This window comes from Nilaparvata lugens, unplaced genomic scaffold (genome assembly GCF_014356525.2).
Source record: "Nilaparvata lugens isolate BPH unplaced genomic scaffold, ASM1435652v1 scaffold5849, whole genome shotgun sequence".
NCBI classification, from domain to species: Eukaryota; Metazoa; Arthropoda; class Insecta; order Hemiptera; family Delphacidae; genus Nilaparvata; species Nilaparvata lugens.
In genome coordinates, this window is record NW_024091626.1 from 1 (window position 1) to 18,437 (window position 18,437).

The 18,437-nt window shown below is 35.9% G+C and overlaps 1 protein-coding gene across 1 annotated transcript; it reads left to right on the top strand.

Annotated features, from left to right (window-relative positions):
- Positions 1-3,049: 3,049 nt before the first annotated feature.
- LOC120356120 (thrombospondin type-1 domain-containing protein 7A-like) lies at positions 3,050-18,154 on the top strand. Its single transcript, XM_039444962.1, has 4 exons — positions 3,050-3,187; positions 6,255-6,471; positions 14,404-14,583; positions 17,964-18,154. Exons 1-4 carry the CDS (start codon positions 3,059-3,061, stop codon positions 18,152-18,154), a joined length of 717 nt encoding a protein of 238 aa, XP_039300896.1. The 5' UTR covers positions 3,050-3,058.
- The last annotated feature ends 283 nt before the right edge of the window (positions 18,155-18,437 follow it).

Here is an 18,437-nt window from a genome sequence, read left to right on the forward strand (position 1 = left end):
TGTATTTAAACACGACATGCAGTCAATTATTGAGTAAATAATTCGCAACTTTTACTCACTGACTAAAGTACTTTCGATCGTCTAGCGATCATTTTCAACATTCAATGATCACATAGACAACGAAACTTCGTCAGTCAGTAAGTAAAAGCTTTTAATTATTCTCCTCATTGACTGCATGTCGTTGTTAAATACATAAAAAGTGTATTCAGGTATGTTTCATTTCGCCAGGAAAAACGTTTCCAATTATAGAAATGAGAAAATAAGATTATCATAAAAACTGCGACTACGTCCCGTTTCGGTAAGCTAATTTTCTGACTCCAGCTCTTTAAAGTCTGGAACTTAGCTAAATCCCGAGCTCGGAAACCGACCCTTATTGTATGAATGAATGAATAAAAGTTTTGTGAATATCAGTAAAGTATTCATCAAAATGATAATGGAAGAAAAATCAGGTAACCTTGCCTGGAAAGTTTGGTAACCTCGTGCTATCCCTCTCCCAAATTTAGATTTATTTGAATATAACAGAAGGGTACTAGTAATTAGTTTCTATAATAATTTCACAACACTGTTGGCTTAAATCCCGATTGTATGACCCAGTTGTACAAAATCCTGTTTAATTTTAAGTCTTATAAAATTTCATGAGAGAAGCCTTCTTCTCGTAAACGTCTTCTCTGATTGGTTCTCTTAGCATTTTAATCATGCTTAAAATTTAACAGGCTTTTGTGCAACCGGGCCTTAAGCTGCGTTTACCCAAGTTATTAACAAAATGTTAATAAACTTATCCTTATAGATTCTATTAGATTCAACGAACTTGACAAACACATATTTTCATCTTGTGTATGTTAAGTTATGTTCCATCTAATAGATCTATAAGGATTAAATTTATTAACATTTTGTTAATAACTTTGGTGTAAACACAGCCATAAACCTTTTTTTTTGCTGATGTGTTTACAGGTCTATAAAACTTGGTTTCTATAGAACTTGGTGCTTATATTTACCAGTGTGGTGGTGTTTTCTTGTGATAGCCTTTAGAATATTGATATAGAAACCCCACTATTTACGCAATTTTTATTAGATATGCGTAACTTCATGAATGTTCACATATTACTTAGTATGTCCGAACAAAAGTTGCTAAAGATACTACAGTTATTACAGTTACTGTTACTAAGTTACTATTTATGCTATATAGTAACTTCTATTCTTTATTGATTGATATAATAAGTACATCATCAAAATGATAGGGAGAGAAAAAATAAGGTAACCTTGTGCTATTCCTCTCCTAAATTTAGATAAGGTTACACCACAGACAAAATAAGTAATAATATTTTTTGTTAATCTTATATAAGTAATAATATTTATAAGCCTCAATATGATGAGGCTCATGATGTTAAATATATGAGCCTGCAACTATCATTTATATATGAGGTCATATAAGTAATAATATTTTGGGTACACATAGTCCGAAGTAGGTGAAGCCTTTTAGCTGTTCACTTCACAATTTTCAGTCATTAATTATTTTCACAACGTAGATTTTAAATTAAGATGCTTCTAAACCAACATAGAATAAAATTCGCATTATTATCACTAAAATTATTTTTATGAGCTATTGTGGAAATGGCGTTTTTTGTAACATTTTTATGTCCTGACATAAGAGATTGATTATTGATTGATTGAATAGGAAATATTCCATATTAAAAGAATAATTTAGCAAACCAAAACAAACTTATTTTCGAATAATTTAACTGTAGTCTCCACCAAATTGTGATATCTGATATCAAGCAAGATTTTCAGGAGTATATAGCCTATATATGCATATGCATTCATAGGCCAAGGTTAAAAAATTTTTTGTTGTATACTATAGATCAAGTAAGTTCTGGAGCCACTGACAAGCTTATTCTCCAGCCCATGAACTTCTGTCAGCCCTCCCATGGTAGAGTGTTGTGGACACTCAGAATTAGGTGATTCATTGATTGAATTTGTCCACATTGGCACAGAGGATCAGAGGTGTATCTCCATGTTGTCATCAGCTCAGCCCACCTTCCCACCTGCGTCCTGAACCGGTTAAGGCCACACCACTCTCTACGTCTCAGCGGGTGCTAGGGACAACGTCATTAGGGTCATCCACAAGGCCTTTGTTCCTGACCTCTCTTTGCAACCATCTCAGTCTCCATAACTTCCTTCACACTTCTTATTTCTTCCTGCTCATCAAGTCTTAAGTATCTTCTTGACTTGATACGCGTTGGTGGAGGGTTAGCCAGATCTCTAGAGACTGGGAATCCTCATGATATGTTGCAACTGGAAATGAACTTGTTCTTCTTTTCAATCCTTCTGAGATCTGGAGGCATGTATTACTAAGCACAGGCAACCACTCAGTCCCTGTTGGTCTCATGTCCCACTAATCTTCCTCATTGACATATTTTCATGAGTTTTTCATTTGATGATGTTGATTAATTTTGAGTCAATGATTACACTTTTTAAACATTTTTTACCCAATGATACTGAAGTAGGAGGAGATACTCATTACTCACATTTAGCAAACATCGGTTGCTAGTACAAGTAATTGACCGAACGAGTGAGGTCTAAGATAAGTGAGGTCGACGGTTTGGCATTTCTCTTAATGTTTAATGTTTATATGTTGCGCATTTACGGCAAAATGCGGTAATAGATTTTCATGAAATTTGACAGGTATGTTCCTTTTTAAATTGCGCGTCGACGTATATACAAGGTTTTTGGAATTTTGCATTTCAAGGATAAATAAAAGGAAAAGGAGCCTCCTCCATACGCCACTATTAGAGTAAAATCAGACTATAGAATTATTCATCTAAATCAGCTGACAGTGATTACACAGATATGTGGAAAGCCAGTCTATTGCGTATTTTCCATAAGTCTATAGTTTCATCAGGTACTTGTGGATGAGAATACTGCGTGAGTTCACAGAACTACTAGTAATTTCCATAATGATTGAACTTTTTTCATATAATTTTTAGTATAATTAGACTACACAAGTCCTATTAAATAGGTACTCTATTAGATATGTGATGATTTTCAGGCCTGAGCAGACATGCATTCACGGCACCAACCCGAGTTCATCAGGACGACCCTGTCCCTCCCCCTGCTGCAGTGGAAAGCTTGCCCCGCGAAGCCCTGCTACAGCTGGACGCCTGGACCATGGACACCCTGCCAACTACATGTAAACACTTCACTTACTCTTCTATCACAGTCAAAAATGCATTATAGTGAGGTGCACGTTATAATGGCAATGTTTGATTAGCAATGGTATTGCTATCCTTGTCTATCATTCAACAAAGTGGATAGCGCTATCTCTTTCTTGCTTTGCTCTGTTGCCAATTGTCTTCAAACAATGTAGAATTAAAATTAACAAAATATCATAATATTTTGTTAATTAAAAAAAGATTGTAATCTTGATTATGAAAATTAATTATGAAATTATTGAAAAATATAATTTCTTGATTAATAAAATAATTGATTAATTCAAAAACATCGGTCTTCAGAGAATCTGAACCTCTGGATGGAGAAAGCTCTACACACAGAGATTCTTCATGAATTCGACAGTTGCAACGTATCACCAAAAAATCTGGTTTGGCGCACTCACACAACTTTCCTTGCCGTTATGAAAATTGATCACCTGACGCTAGTGTTCCCGCACATCTCAAGACTACTATTCAAAGATTTGAGCCAGCTAGTGACAGGGCAAGATCCACCATGTTCCAAAAATCTTTCTTGTTCTTGGGTCCAAATTCTTCAATAATTTGCCTGACAATGTAAGATCTTGCCAATCGTACCCCTTGTACAGTAATTGATCAGAGAGTGGCTATCGTTTCTGTCTTCTTCCGAGGCGGTCGAAGCTATGTTTTTTGTTGTTCAGTGAGAGATCACATTTCTCAAATTCTAAAAGTTATTTAATTACTATTTTCTCTGTTGTTAGCTTTCATCTTATTCTTTATTTGTGTATGACTTTTATTTTTGTTTATCAATGCCTTTTTTTCATTTCCTAGTTATAATTACTGGATACATTATGTAAGGATTCAATAAATAGAATGATTTTTTTTACTATAAGAGTTTCTAGGGTCTGCAGCAACTCCTCCATGCGTACAGGAAGCTTCCCTTGCATGAGAGTATTGATTGTCAAGACAATTAATGTATATATATTCATAATTGTATTATTTTTATTATTATTTTTATGCTCTAGATGATTAAGTATTATTTTGTATGCATTGTTTTTGGCAATAAAATTTATTATTATTATTATTATTAATTATTAATAACGCTGGAGACACACATGAGGTCTGCTATCTCTTCATAGTGAATGATTTATTAGAATCACAATAATTTGCAATTGAATAATCACATTTTCTCGAATTTAAAGCTTATTTTCAATTTTAGGTGAAAATGTTACTGATCATTATTGTAGAGATTTCATGCTCAATCTACTCCATGAGATTTTTTTTGTTTAAATTGTATCTGAAGCCTGATAATTGGGAATCTAAAATCGAACTTCGCATTGATGGGGCGGAGCTCCCGAAATTTTTACAGATATGGGACTGGTGGCAGTTGATAGAGCTTATCGATGACAATTTTAGGTATGAATTTGATCAAAATCGTTGGAGCCGTTTCCGAGAAAATATGAAAATCCCTGTTTTTGACAACATTTTAGCCATTTTAGCCGCATCTTCAATGCATTTGATCGAAATTGTTTGTGTCGGATCCTTATAGTGAAAGGACCTTAAGTTCCAAATTTCAAGTCATTCCGTTAATTGGGAGAGAGATATCGTGTACACAGACGCACATACACTCATACACACACACACACACACACACACACACACACCACACACACACACACACACACACACACACACACACACACACAACACACACACACCACACACCACACACCACACAACACACACACATACATACAGACCAATACCCAAAAACCACTTTTTTGGACTCGGGGGACCTTGAAACGTGAAACGTGGGGACCTAGAAATTGGGGTACCTTAATTTTTACTTTCCTTGCCCTATTACCATAGGTAAGGAAAGTATTGCTTTCCGAAAAAAATTAAGGTACCTTAATTTCTAAATTTCTATACGTTTCAAGGTCCCCTGAGTCCAAAAACTGGTTTTTGGGTATTGGTGTGTTGTGTGTGTGTGTGTGTGTGTGTGTGTGTGTGTGTGTGTGTGTGTGTATGAGTGTATTGCGTCTGTGACACGATATCTCATCTCCCAATTACGGAATGACTTGAAATTTGGAACTTAAGGTTCTTTTACTATAAGGATCCGACACGAACAATTTCGATCAAATGCAATTCAAGATGGCGGCTAAAATGGCGAAAATGATGTTAAAAACAGGGTTTTTCGTGATTTTCTCGGAAATGGCTCCAACGATTTTGATCAAATTCATAACTAAAATAGTCATCGTTAAGCTCTATCAACTGCCACAAGTCCAATATCTGTAAAAATTTCAGGAGCTCCGCCCCATCAATGCAGATAGATTCCCATTATCAGGCTTCAGATACAATTGAAACAAAAAAAATCAAGTGGAGTAGATTGAGCATGAAAATCTCTACAATAATGTTCAGTAACATTTTCACCTAAAATTGAAAATTATCTTAAATTCGAGAAAATGTGATTATTCAATTGCAAATTATTGTTGATTCTATTAAATCATTCACTATGAAGAGATAGCAGACATCATGTGTGTCTCCAGCGTTATTGCCCTGTCACCACTGGCTCAAATCTTTGAATAGTAGACTTGAGATGCGCGGGAACACTAGCGTCAGGTGATCAATTTTCATAACGGCAAGGAAAGTTTGTGTGAGTGCGCCACACCAGATTTTTTTCGGAAAGCAATACTTTCCTTACCTATGGTAATAGGGCAAGGAAAGAATACTTTCCTTACCTATGGTAATAGGGCAAGAATACTTTCCTTACCTATGGTAATAGGGCAAGGAAAGTAAAATAGAGACAGCATGTTGAACGAATGTCAGCTGATGAGCTGTGTTGTGCTAAAATGACAACTCCAAAAAACTCCTTGTGTATCTTTTCGGATTCAACACGTTGCTTTTGAGAAGATACAGAAGAGCATATGTTGCTTATGGAAAGATACATTAAAACTAATTGTGTATCTTTTCGAATGATACACATTGCTTTTGAGTATTGCAATGAATATCGATATATCGATAACAGTTGCATATCGATATTTCTATAACTTTTGATTGATTGATTGTTTGCAGGGAGCGACATGCGGTCACGGTGTCCGCAACCGTAATGTGTCATGCGTGCGCGTGAAGGACAATACGACAGTGGAGGCGTGGCACTGTGCCAATACGGGACCAACGCATCGGCCCATCGCCTGGGAGACGTGTCACGTGGCCTGCGACAGTGACTGCCAGCTGTCCGAGTGGAGTCACTGGAGTCACTGTCACGGAGACTGCTTCAAAGACATGTCAGGTGATGTCACAAATTATGGCTTTAAATGGAACTTTCAAATATTTTAGTAGTTCTAATAGATTGGAGTTACTGTTATGGTGACTGGTTCAAAGACATTCAAATTCAAATTCAAATTCAAATTTCATAATTCAAAAAAGTAATTAAACAATCAAATGCATTCCAAAAATCAAATACAATATTGTTTCCTAATTTCTAATATGTGTTCCCTATAGGCTACCCTGTGTGGGGACACTTGAATATATATAATAAAATATTTATATACAAATTACATGATCACATGTCAGGTGATGTCACTATGTATGGTTATATTAATGAAACTTTCAATTATTTTTGTAGTTCTAATACATAGCCACTTCATGGTGTAGTTCTAATACACATTTTGTAGTTCTAATACATAGCCACTGTCATGGTGACTGCTTCAAAGACATGTCAGGTGATGACACAAATTATGGCTTTAAATGGAACCTTCAATTATTTTGGTAGTTCTAATAGTTTGCCATTGGAGTGCTATGGTGACTGTTTCAAAGACATGTCAGGTGATGTCATTATGTATGGTTATATTAATGAAACTTTCAATTATTTTTGTAGTTCTAATACATAGCCACTGAGTCACTGTCATGGTGACTGCTTCAAAGACATGTCAGGTGATGACACAAATTATGGCTTTAAATGGAACTTTCAATATTTTAGTAGTTCTAATAGATTGGAGTTGCTGTTATGGTGACTGCTTCAAAGACATGTCAGGTGATGACACAATTATGGCTTTAAATGGAACTTTCAATATTTTAGTAGTTCTAATAGATTGGAGTTGCTGTTATGGTGACTGCTTCAAAGACATGTCAGGTGATGTCACTATTTATGGTTATATTAATGAAACTTTCAATTATTTTTGTAGTTCTAATACATAGCCACTGAGTCACTGTCATGGTGACTGTTGTATTATTTGTTTTATAATAATTAACTTATAGTTACACTGGTAATACAAATAAAACAATAAGTTGCATATTGAAAATAATGTATTCACCTTTAATGTCAACTCATAACAACGACAATACATTGAACACATACGCACACTAGATCAGCTCACACTGCCTGCTTGATCATTACATAACATTATCCAACACTTCCCCCTTTTAGTAATGAGGAACAACCCAAAACCAATTTTTCAAATTAAGGCAATAACATATTTAAGATAAATTGCAAAAATTATAAAATACAAGTCAATTATAAAGATTATTCAATTATAAATTGAAAATACAATTTTCATTTACAAATCAAGAGTTACCGTACAGATTACAAATTATAAATTCAATTTCTGCGGCTTACGAATTTGCCTCCCAAGTCTAGTAACTTGACCTCTCAACTCAACTACTTCTCTCTGCCCATTTTCTTCTAGCCCACTATCAACAGGAACGTCTCTCAAATCACTAAAATCTGAACTATCATCTCTCACCCTACTAACATCTGTCTCCCCACTACCAGGCCTATCATCTGAACTATCTGTCACCCCACTATCAACCGTAGTAGTATCATTAAATTTCAAATCATCACCTGATCTTTTCCTTAAATGTGTACTATTCCTCCTGAGTATACTCCCTTTACTCAGTTTCACCATATAGGACCTTGGGTAATTTGTTTCCCCTACTATTACTCCTGACTCCCAGATTTTCTTATGTGTATTGTAAACATAAACTTTGTCATTTACTTCAAACATAGACTTGGGGCGAGCATTTTTATTATAATCTCTAGCAGCCTTATCTTGTGTAGCATTGATCAAATTACCAACCTTAACCCTGTCACAGACATTAGGAATCAATAATTGAGTTGACATTGGGATCTTACTGCGTAGCCTACGTGACATGAGCAACTGAGCAGGTGAATAATCACCTATTACTGGTGTATTGCGCAGCTCTAGAAGAGCAATCTCCAAATCCTTTTTGTCTTGAATGGATTTTTTAATTAACTTTTTAACTGTCTGAATTGTACGTTCAATCTGACCATTCGATTTTGCATAGTTTGGACTACTATTAATAATTTCAAAATCCCAGTTGGAAGCAAACTGCTTAAATTCATAAGACCCAAATGGGTTGTTATCAGCAATGACTTTTGCAGGAATCCCATGAACTGAACAAATTTTTTTAAACTCACTGATCACTTCAGAGGTTGTCTTTGACTTCAGACGTAGGCACTCAGCCCATTTACTGTAATAATCAACAATTAGTAAATACACTTTATCTCCATACTCAGCAATATCCATGCCTACTTTATAAAATGGTATATCTGGAATTTCATGAGACTTTAAATATTCTTTGACATTGGCATTCATGTATTTATTACAAAGGCTACAAGATGAAACTAAGTTTTCTATATCAACAGATAAACCAGGCCAATACATTACCTCCCGAGCCCTAGCCCTTGTTTTCTCAATACCAAAATGACTTTCATGAAGAAGTTTCAACATATCTGATCTTAAACTGAATGGAACAATAATCTTATCATTTAAAAATACAAGTCCTTCATTTACATATATATCATTTCTCTTATTGTAATAAATACAAACTATTTCAGGAATTTGTTTCTTACTTACAGGCCAGCCATTTTCATAAAAATTACAAATTAGACTTAATGCTGGATCCAACTTAGTTTCTTTTCGAAACAATTGTTTCTTCTCTTCAGATATAGCCAATACATTAGGAACCACAACATCAAGAGCATGTATGAATGTGCTATCATTAGTCACATTGTCATTTTTCGGTTGCTCCATACGTGATAAGAAGTCTGCAACTACCATAGTTTTACCGGGTCTATACTCAATTTCTAAATCATATTTCAACAATTTCAATTTCAAACGCTGAAGCCTTGGAGACATTATTTTGCAAATAGACTTATCCATAATTGATGACAGTGGCTTACTGTCATTGTATACCACAAATTTTCTGCCATACAACAAATGATGAAATTTTTTAACAGCAATACAGATACTTAGCATTTCCTTCTCAACTTGTGCATACTGTGACTCAGTATGAGTCAGAGCTCGAGATCCAAAACTTACAGGCTTACCACATTGAATTAAACAAAACCCAACAGCATCTTTACTACTATCCGCATGTACTTCAATTGGTTTGTTGCAATCAAAAGTCGCTAGCACTGGGGCTGTTGTTACAGCTACTTTTAGTTTTTTGATACACTCTGAGTGGATTGGCAACCAATGCCACATATGAGATTCTTTAAGTAATTCTCGCAATGGACTTATTAGTTGTGACATATCCGGGATAAATTCACGAAAATAATTAAACAAACCCAATACTTTTTGAAGGTCTTTCTTATTTGTGGGATCCCGTAGATTAGTGATACATTCAATATGTTTGTTATCAATGCAAACTCCACTACTGGAGAATAGGTGACCCATGAAGGTTACTTTTTCAAGATTCAGCTGTAGCTTTTTAGGGTTGAACTTTACATTATTTAACCTAGCTTTGTCCAGTACTTTGGAAAGAATTTCATCATGTTTGTCTTGATCGGGTGCTGCTATTAACAGGTCATCAAAATATACAGTTACACATTCAATATCTGAAAAAATGTCAGAATTTAATTTATGAAACAACTGAGGAGCTATTGAGATTCCAAATGGCAGCCTATTAAAAGAATAACATCCAAAAGGAGAACTGAATGTGCAAATCTCTGCTGACTCTTTATCCAATTTTACATGGTAGAACCCTGCACTACAGTCTAATACTGAGTAGCAACTTTTTCCAGCCAATTTCGTTTTTATCTCCTCTAGCGTTGGAATTAAGTATGGCTCTGGCATTAAATCTTTGTTCAAACTTTGAGGGTCAAGACATAATCTTAAAGATTTGTCAGGTTTTTCAACAATTACAAGATTACTTACATAGCTACTGGGCTTTTCATTTTTTGAAATAATTCCTTGTTGTTCTAAATCAATTAGAGTTTCTTTCAATTTCGGCATAAGTGATAAAGGAACCCTTCGTGGAGGCCTCACTACAGGTGTTGCTCCATCTTTCAATTTTATTTTATATTCAGTTGGAAAACAACCTATTCCTGTGAATACATCTTTGTTTGTTTCAAGAAACTTTTCCTTAGACTCTAATTGTATGTTATGAACTCTATAAATCAAACCAAGATCAACCGAAGACTTAAGACCTAGAATAGGAATACACTTCTCATTATCTATGACAACAAACTCTTCAATCAATTCAGCATTATTTACACTACAATATAAATTTACTTTACCGATAGCAACAATTTTGAAACCACCATATGACTCAAGCAAAATATTACACTTTTTCAAGCCTAGCTCATCAACATTACAACTTCTCAAAATGTGCAAAGGTACCAAATTTATTTCTGCACCAGTATCTATTTTGAAATTTATTATTTCACCATTTAGGCCTACTTTGATTGGTTGAAACCATGAAGTTTTTACGGAATTACAGGCAGTTTTCATGTTATCAATTTTGAATTGTCTGATGCCATCAATGTTAAATTCTTGTGTTACTACTTCTTGAACTACTTTTGTATTTTTTCTTGGCTTAGTACACCCTACAGCAAAATGATTCATTCCACCACAATTGTGGCACTGTTTATTGTAAGCTAAACATTTACCCCTGCTGTGCGTTTTATTGCATTTTTTACAAAGATACAAACTTGATTGATTACTGGTACTTGGAACTTCAATGGTATTAGGCTTAATCTTAGAATTAAGCATATTTCCATACCTTACTGCATGTACATGTTCCTCTTTTATTGTTTCCTGACCTTGTTTGTGTCCTATAACCTCCTTGAACTGTAGACTGCTTGTTTCCCACAATGTGCAATGTTTTACAGCATCTTCCAACTTTAGATCTGGTATTCGAAGCAAGCGTTCTTGTAGCAATTCATCATTTGAGGACAGCACTAACCGATCACGAATAAGGCTTTCTTCTTGGTCGCCGAATTCACAAGTGTGCGCCAATTTCTTCAAATCCATCAAAAAGTTCGAGAATGTTCCACCCGGTTTCTGTGAACGTTTGAAGAATAAAAATCGCTGGTACACAATGTTTCTTTTAGGTAGAAAATAGTCATCAAACGCTTTGATTACTGCCGAATATTGAATAGAGTCCAACGGTCCCAACTTGAAGGTCTTGAAGATGTCATATGCCTCCTCTCCTATTACATTGAGAAACTGAGCCACTTTAATCTGGTCCGATTTATTTTCTGTTTCGGTCGCTGTTAGAAATAACGAGAATCTGTCTTTGAAATTCACCCAATCATTTGCAACATTGTCCGTTATCGTCAATGCTGATGGTGGTTTAAACGCCATTCTTCCAGGTTCTAGCTAGCCCTACGACCAACCGCCAAAATTAACCTCGAAAGTTCACTGTTCAACTCCAACTCGGAACTCACTTAAGTGCAGCCCACAAGCAGATGAATGCACGGTTCGTTAACGACTGTGCCATGTTGTATTACTTGTTTTATAATAATTAACTTATAGTTACACTGGTAATACAAATAAAACAATAAGTTGCATATTGAAAATAATTAAACAATCAAATGCATTCCAAAATCAAATACAATATTGTTTCCTAATTTCTAATATGTGTTCCCTATAGGCTACCTGTGTGGGGACACTTGAATATATAATAAAATATTTATATACAAATTACATGATCACATGTCAGGTGATGTCACTATGTATGGTTATATTAATGAAACTTTCAATTATTTTTGTAGTTCTAATACATAGCCACTGAGTCACTGTCATGGTGACTGCTTCAAAGACATGTCAGGTGATGACACAAATTATGGCTTTAAATGGAACTTTCTATCATTTTAGTACCTAGTTTTAGTAGATTGCCACTAGGACTTTAAAATTAGAACAATTTCTGCTAATTTGGAAATTTTGCTAATTTCTGCTAATTTCAGAAAAGTGTTTTAAACTTAGAATTTAATAATGTATAAGATACAGTTAGTATATGTTTATATTGAGTTTTCTAGTTTTATTAATTTTGATTTTAATTTCCGTAGCTTTTTATGTTCTTTTAGAACGAAAGGTATTGGGAGTCACTGTCATGGTGACTGTTTCAAAGACATGTCAGGTCTGCAACTTTCAAACATTTCAGTTGTCCAATACGATAGTACGTTATCTAGTACTCAATTGCCAAGCAACAAGTTTTTAATATTCATTAAAGTTCAGCGAAGCACGGCTGATAATTGACAAGACCTTTGCAATTTAATCTCGCAAAATTATCATTAAATTTTTAATTTTTTAGTCCTGCGAAATTATTTTTTTAATATTTCCTTTTTTAGTGATAATAAATGTGAAATATTTCTTGTCTCTAATACGATAGTACGTTATCTAATGCTTAATTGCCAAGCAACAAGTTTTTTATATTCATTAAAGTTCAGCGAAGCACGGCTGATAATCGACAATACTGACTTTGCAATTTAATCTAGCTGAATTAACATTAGATTTTTAATTTTTTGGTCCTGCGAAATGATTTCTTCAATATGTGAATTTTTCCTATTTTAGTGATAATAATGTGAAATATTTCTTCTATGTTTGGTTCTGAAGCATCTAAATTCGAAAATCTACTTTGTGAAAATAATATTATGGACTAGAAATGTTATGAAGTGAACAACTACAAGACTTAACCTATTTCAGACTATGTGTAAACCTTATCTAAATTTGGGAGAGGAATAGCACAAGGTTAACTTATTTTTTTCTCTCCCTATCATTTTGATGATGTACTTATTGTATGATTCAATAAAGAATATGTCATTATTGTTTCGTATTCTAGCAGTCTAGAGATCATGGGTCAAACCCGCTCACCACCAAAACTTTTTGACCTGGTCACTCCCGTGTTATCAGATAGGAACAGTTAACTGTCGGTCTGAAGTATGACAGTCGTATCCCTATTGATGGCTTTAGTTATTTGTGCAACTAGTGCGCAAAGTGACAGTTTGCTGCACCGAAAGAAACGTTTACGCCCGAGCCGTAGGCGAGGGCGGAATGGTTTCTTGAGTGCAACAGAGGAACTTTGCGCACGTATTTCACATTAAGTTTTTCCTACAGTTACCATTGAATATGAAAAGTGGGTAATTATGGGTAAAATTGCCTGAAATGCATCAAATGTTTTTCTGTGTAATTTTATTATTGATAAAAACCTTAATTTATTGTCAAATTGAATAAAAATGTTGTCGTTGGTTATAATATAATGAATAATAATTAGCGCGTTGTGCTTGGTTGCACCTCTGCTCACTATAGCAGCCACAGCAGTCACTGTTACCAACTTCATTTTGATTTTGCTGCACTGTTGCTCCATATAACCTACTAAGTATTTTGCGTTGCCATGTTGCAAATCTGGAGTGCAGAAAAATTTTTCCCGCACTAGAGCGGAAAAGTGATTCTTTGCGTTCTGTAATCAGTGCAGCAATGGCCACTTTTCAACGTAACTGTAGGAAAAATTATATTCAGGCGAGTTGGATAGATAGATAATTGCCTTTATCCATCACACTTTAAAATATTTGAAGGGCGAAGTTGACGCAATGAGCGCCCTCTTCCACTTAACCCTTGTGGGACCTTCTCGCAAGGGACTCCCCACTAACAAAAGTCTTACGATTCAATTTACTTTTTGTTTGTTTGGGGACCGGTCAAACTGGGCTGGCGACAAGTAGGCCGACGACAAACGGGTTGGTTTTCCAGTCCAGTTTGTTGTTGCATGCACCGCCAAACTTGCACTCTAAGGAATGCAGCCCAGTTCGACGGCGTGCAACTTTGGTGCCGGCTGACAAAATCTGAGGAGTGCCAGTTTGTCGTTGCATGCACCGCCAAACTTGCACTCTAAGGCATGCATACCACTTTGACGACGTGTAACTTTGGCGTTAGCCCAGGTTGTCATCAGCCGAGTTTGACATCATCCCGTTTGTTTATAGGATACGCGACCAGATCTCGTGCTGTGTTGAGGCCCCCGCAGGCCAACGGAGGCGAACCGTGTCCCGAGGCGCTGTGGGAGACCAAGACCTGTGACCTTGGGCCGTGCCTCACTTTCGACTGGGTCATCACGCCAATGGGAGAAGTCGTGTGCCAGAGATCCGATGGTATTCATGTTGTTGGATGTATATAGGCTACCTACAGCATACTTTCTTCAATTTTCCTGTTCATTCATGTAGGCTATCATTTTGAGGATGCACAGACCCACTGACGTCTTTACTCTATAGTGAGACGTTATGATCGCAGTGGAGAAAGATAGGAGGACAACGTTGCCGAACCTCTGTCTTGTCAATGCCTTCTGTAGACGGTAGCTGAAACAGGTTTATTGATGTAATATATTACTGTTCATTCTCGCTTAAAACAATCAATTATATTTTATTAAGCAAGGAATTATATTTTTCAACAAATTTTTCATAATTGAGATGAATATTTTGTTAATTATTAATTCTACATTGTTAGAACACGATCTGGCAACAGAGCAAAGCGAGAAAGAGATAGCGCTATCCGCTTTGTTGAATGATAGACAAGGATAGCAATACCATTGATAATCAAACACTGCCATTATAACGTGGACCTCACTATAGAAGGAACGTTTGACTGAAATTCAATTTTCATTCATACACAAACGGGTTCATCCCTATAGGCTTAGGGCTGAGACACACGAGGCGTTTTTTGGACACGGCACGACAGGACAGGGAGCTCTCAAATTGCTGATTGGGTTGGCGTATTGAGAGAGCTTCCAGCCAATCAGTGAGCTTCTTGTATTGTCGTGCCGTGACGACTCGTCTAAGAAACGCCTCGTTTGTCTCGGCCGTTACACCTGCTGAGGATACGCACGTCACCTCATTTGCATCGAAACATTACACGGTTATACAAAACATTCATCAGTACTTTAGTGATGTCCACGTTATAATGGCAGTGAAGAAAGATAGCAGAGCAACGTTGCCGAACCTCTGTCTTGTCGATGCCTTCTATAGACTGGAGCTGATACAGGTTTATTGATGTAATATTAACACTGTTAATTCTCGTTCAAAATAATAAATTATATTTTATTAAGCAAGAAATTATATTTTTCAATATTTCATAATGAATTTTCATAATTAAGATGAAATATTTTGTTAATTAATTTTCAATTCTACTTTGTTAAAAGACGATCTGGCAACAGAGCAAAGCGAGAAAGAGATAGCGCTATCCGCTTTGTTGAATGATAGACAAGGATAGCAATGCCATTGCTAATAACACTGCCATTATAACGTGGACCTCACCATAGTAGTTATCATTATAATTATTTGTACTTAATTTAGCTTCTTCCACGTTCTTCTATTTGAGTCTGCATGTGGTATACCTATATGCAAACAGTTAGACAGGATATTCTTGGTTTCTACTTAGAACTGAAATATTGTGTTAAGAGGTTTTGTGTTGTATAATAACTCGATATCATTGGTGGTTCCAGAGAGGGGCCTTGGGGATCAATGACCCCCCCCCTCTACTTTACTTTAATTTACTTTTCTTGTTCGTCACAATTACTGAACTGCATTAAGGAGCAACGATCCCGCAGTATATGACACGTCAAAGTTTAATCTATATCTACCATCCCTCCTATTTCAACACAACAGATCCCACATAACATACATCAATCAAACACTATTCAACAAGGAAGTCTGCTAACCTGTACGGACACATACAATAAGTTCCCTGAGTGTTTTTTTGAACTCCTTCAAGCCATCAATTTCTCTTATGTGAGATGGGATTGAATTAAATAGTTTCATTCCCATATAAAACGGGCCACTCTCCAGCAGGCTTAGTCTGTGATGTGGGTAAACAAACCTCCAAATCGTGTATTATGGGATGACTCACCTGGTTCTCCTCATACATTCGTCTATTTTTAAAAACGAAGATTGCTAAATCTAATATATAATAGCGGAGCCGTCAGCAATCTCTTTTCTTTAAATAAGATCTGCAAGAGCGCATTGTATTAATCTATAAATTATCCTAATGCTTTTCTTCCGCAGTATAATATTCCATTATTCTCTATACTTTTTCCCCAAAAAATAACTCCATATCTCATAACTGACAGAAAATAAGCATGATATACAAAAAGACAGTTTTTCACTCCCTACTCTAGCCATTACTCTTATTAATGCAAACAAGGCTCTATTCAATTTACTGACATGAGAAATATTTAGCTTCCACTTCGATCACTCTCCACCATCAGACCCAAGAATGTCGTGGAATCAGAAGTTTCAACTCTACTTTGAGTATTCAGTTACCCACCATCACTCGAGAATCGTTCTGGAATCGCCTATGAAACTATTATCATCGATATTTCTCCTTCTTCTTCTTCTTGAAAACGAGGATTAGGCTATACCTGTTCCGACTCACATAGCCAATTATTCAAATAAACATTAGAAAAATCCTATTATTGCGTGGTCTGCCAACAACATCTATTTTGCCTACTGGCTGATAATTATAGACTTTTTTATTCATCTATATTTTAATATGGATAATGAGTTTTCACTGGTGCACAGAATAGTATACTTCGCACCTAGTGCCGAAAATGAGACTTTTCCGGCTTGAATCGGTTTCAAGTCCGAGGCCGTAGGCCGAGGACTAGAAAAGTTGAGAGCCGGAAAACATTTTTTGCCCATGGTGAGAACGTTATTTTTCGCTAGACAGAAAAATAATCAATATAAATATGAGAATAATTGTTTATTAGGCACTTCCGAAAGCAAAACAGGAAGGTCATAGCTCTAACAAATCTGAGGTAATCTGAATATCAGGAAATTGTCCAAGTATTTTTATTTTTTATTCTGATTTGTCTAAATAACCTAAAATATTATGTTCAATTATGTAAGAGGTTGAGTTTATACTTTTTATTCTTCCAAATGACAATAAGATATTATTATAAATGTTTTGATTCTTGAATAATAAACTCAAATAATGAAAAGTTTTTTGATCAGCTGTTTTAGCACACTTGAAATTTGGCCAATCTGAATGTCAACGTCAATATGCTTGTTGTAGACTTCGGAGTTTAGGTTAGAAGTTCTATCCTACTCTGAAAATCGAATTTGAATAGTTTATAATATATATCTTATCTGTATTTTATTCATCCAATAAAATGATAGTATCTTATTGCAGAATACTTATTCAATTCTAGAAGCATAAACTGATTCCGTTTCATAACCCATTTTGTAAACACGTTCCCATCAAATCAGAATCAGCTGACTTCAAGGTTATTTTACAGCCCTAGGGCCGTAAAAATTTTACCGGCCTGGTCAGAAAACAATCATTTTCGGCCACCATATGACGCACGTAAACCAGCTCATTACATCCAAGTGGGGCGAAAATCCTATTATTGCGTGGTCTGCCAACATCTATTTTGCCTACTGGCTAATAATTATTGACTTTTTTTATTCATCTATATTTCAATATGGATAATGAGTTTTCACTGGTGCACAGAAAGTAATTTCTAGCCCAATGATTAATTGCTATTTGGCTGCAGGTGGCTGCGATGAGAAGAAGAAGCCGGATCTGTGCAAATGGAAGGACGGTCGTTGCGTGTGTGTGGATGGAGCCATAGTCCAGCCTCAGACGGCCTGTCAGGATGAAATCAACGAAGTGCAGGCCCGCTTGTATATACCCGGTATTTATTCACTTTCCATAATACTTTCTATAGAATTACAAATCATTTAGACAGAATGCAACCGAGTTATATTAATAATAATTAATAATAATATCGAGTGACCTGGCTGGCTCAGGTCGGTGTCAGAGTTTTCAGGTCGCAACTGATCAATTTCAGGGCCTCTGACTTGACCTCACGACTGCTTTTTAGCGCCGGGACCGACGGCTTAACGTGTCATCCGAACACGGGAGAGGCCCGACATAAATATCTTGCCCGGGCCGGATTAAACCCGGGCCTCTGAATCATAAGCCAGCATCTGATCCACTCGACTACGGGCACCATGAATATAGTAGT

What these genes read in the sequence shown, in the direction of transcription:
- LOC120356120 (XM_039444962.1), top strand. Translation starts at nt 3,059, where the DNA reads ATGCATTCACGGCACCAACCCGAGTTCATCAGGACGACCCTGTCCCTC. An exon ending in CTGCTTCAAAGACATGTCAG is followed by an intron (nt 6,472 to 14,403) that starts GTGATGTCACAA and finishes GTTTGTTTATAG; the next exon opens with GATACGCGACCAGATCTCGT. An exon ending in CGATGGTATTCATGTTGTTG is followed by an intron (nt 14,584 to 17,963) that starts GATGTATATAGG and finishes ATTTGGCTGCAG; the next exon opens with GTGGCTGCGATGAGAAGAAG.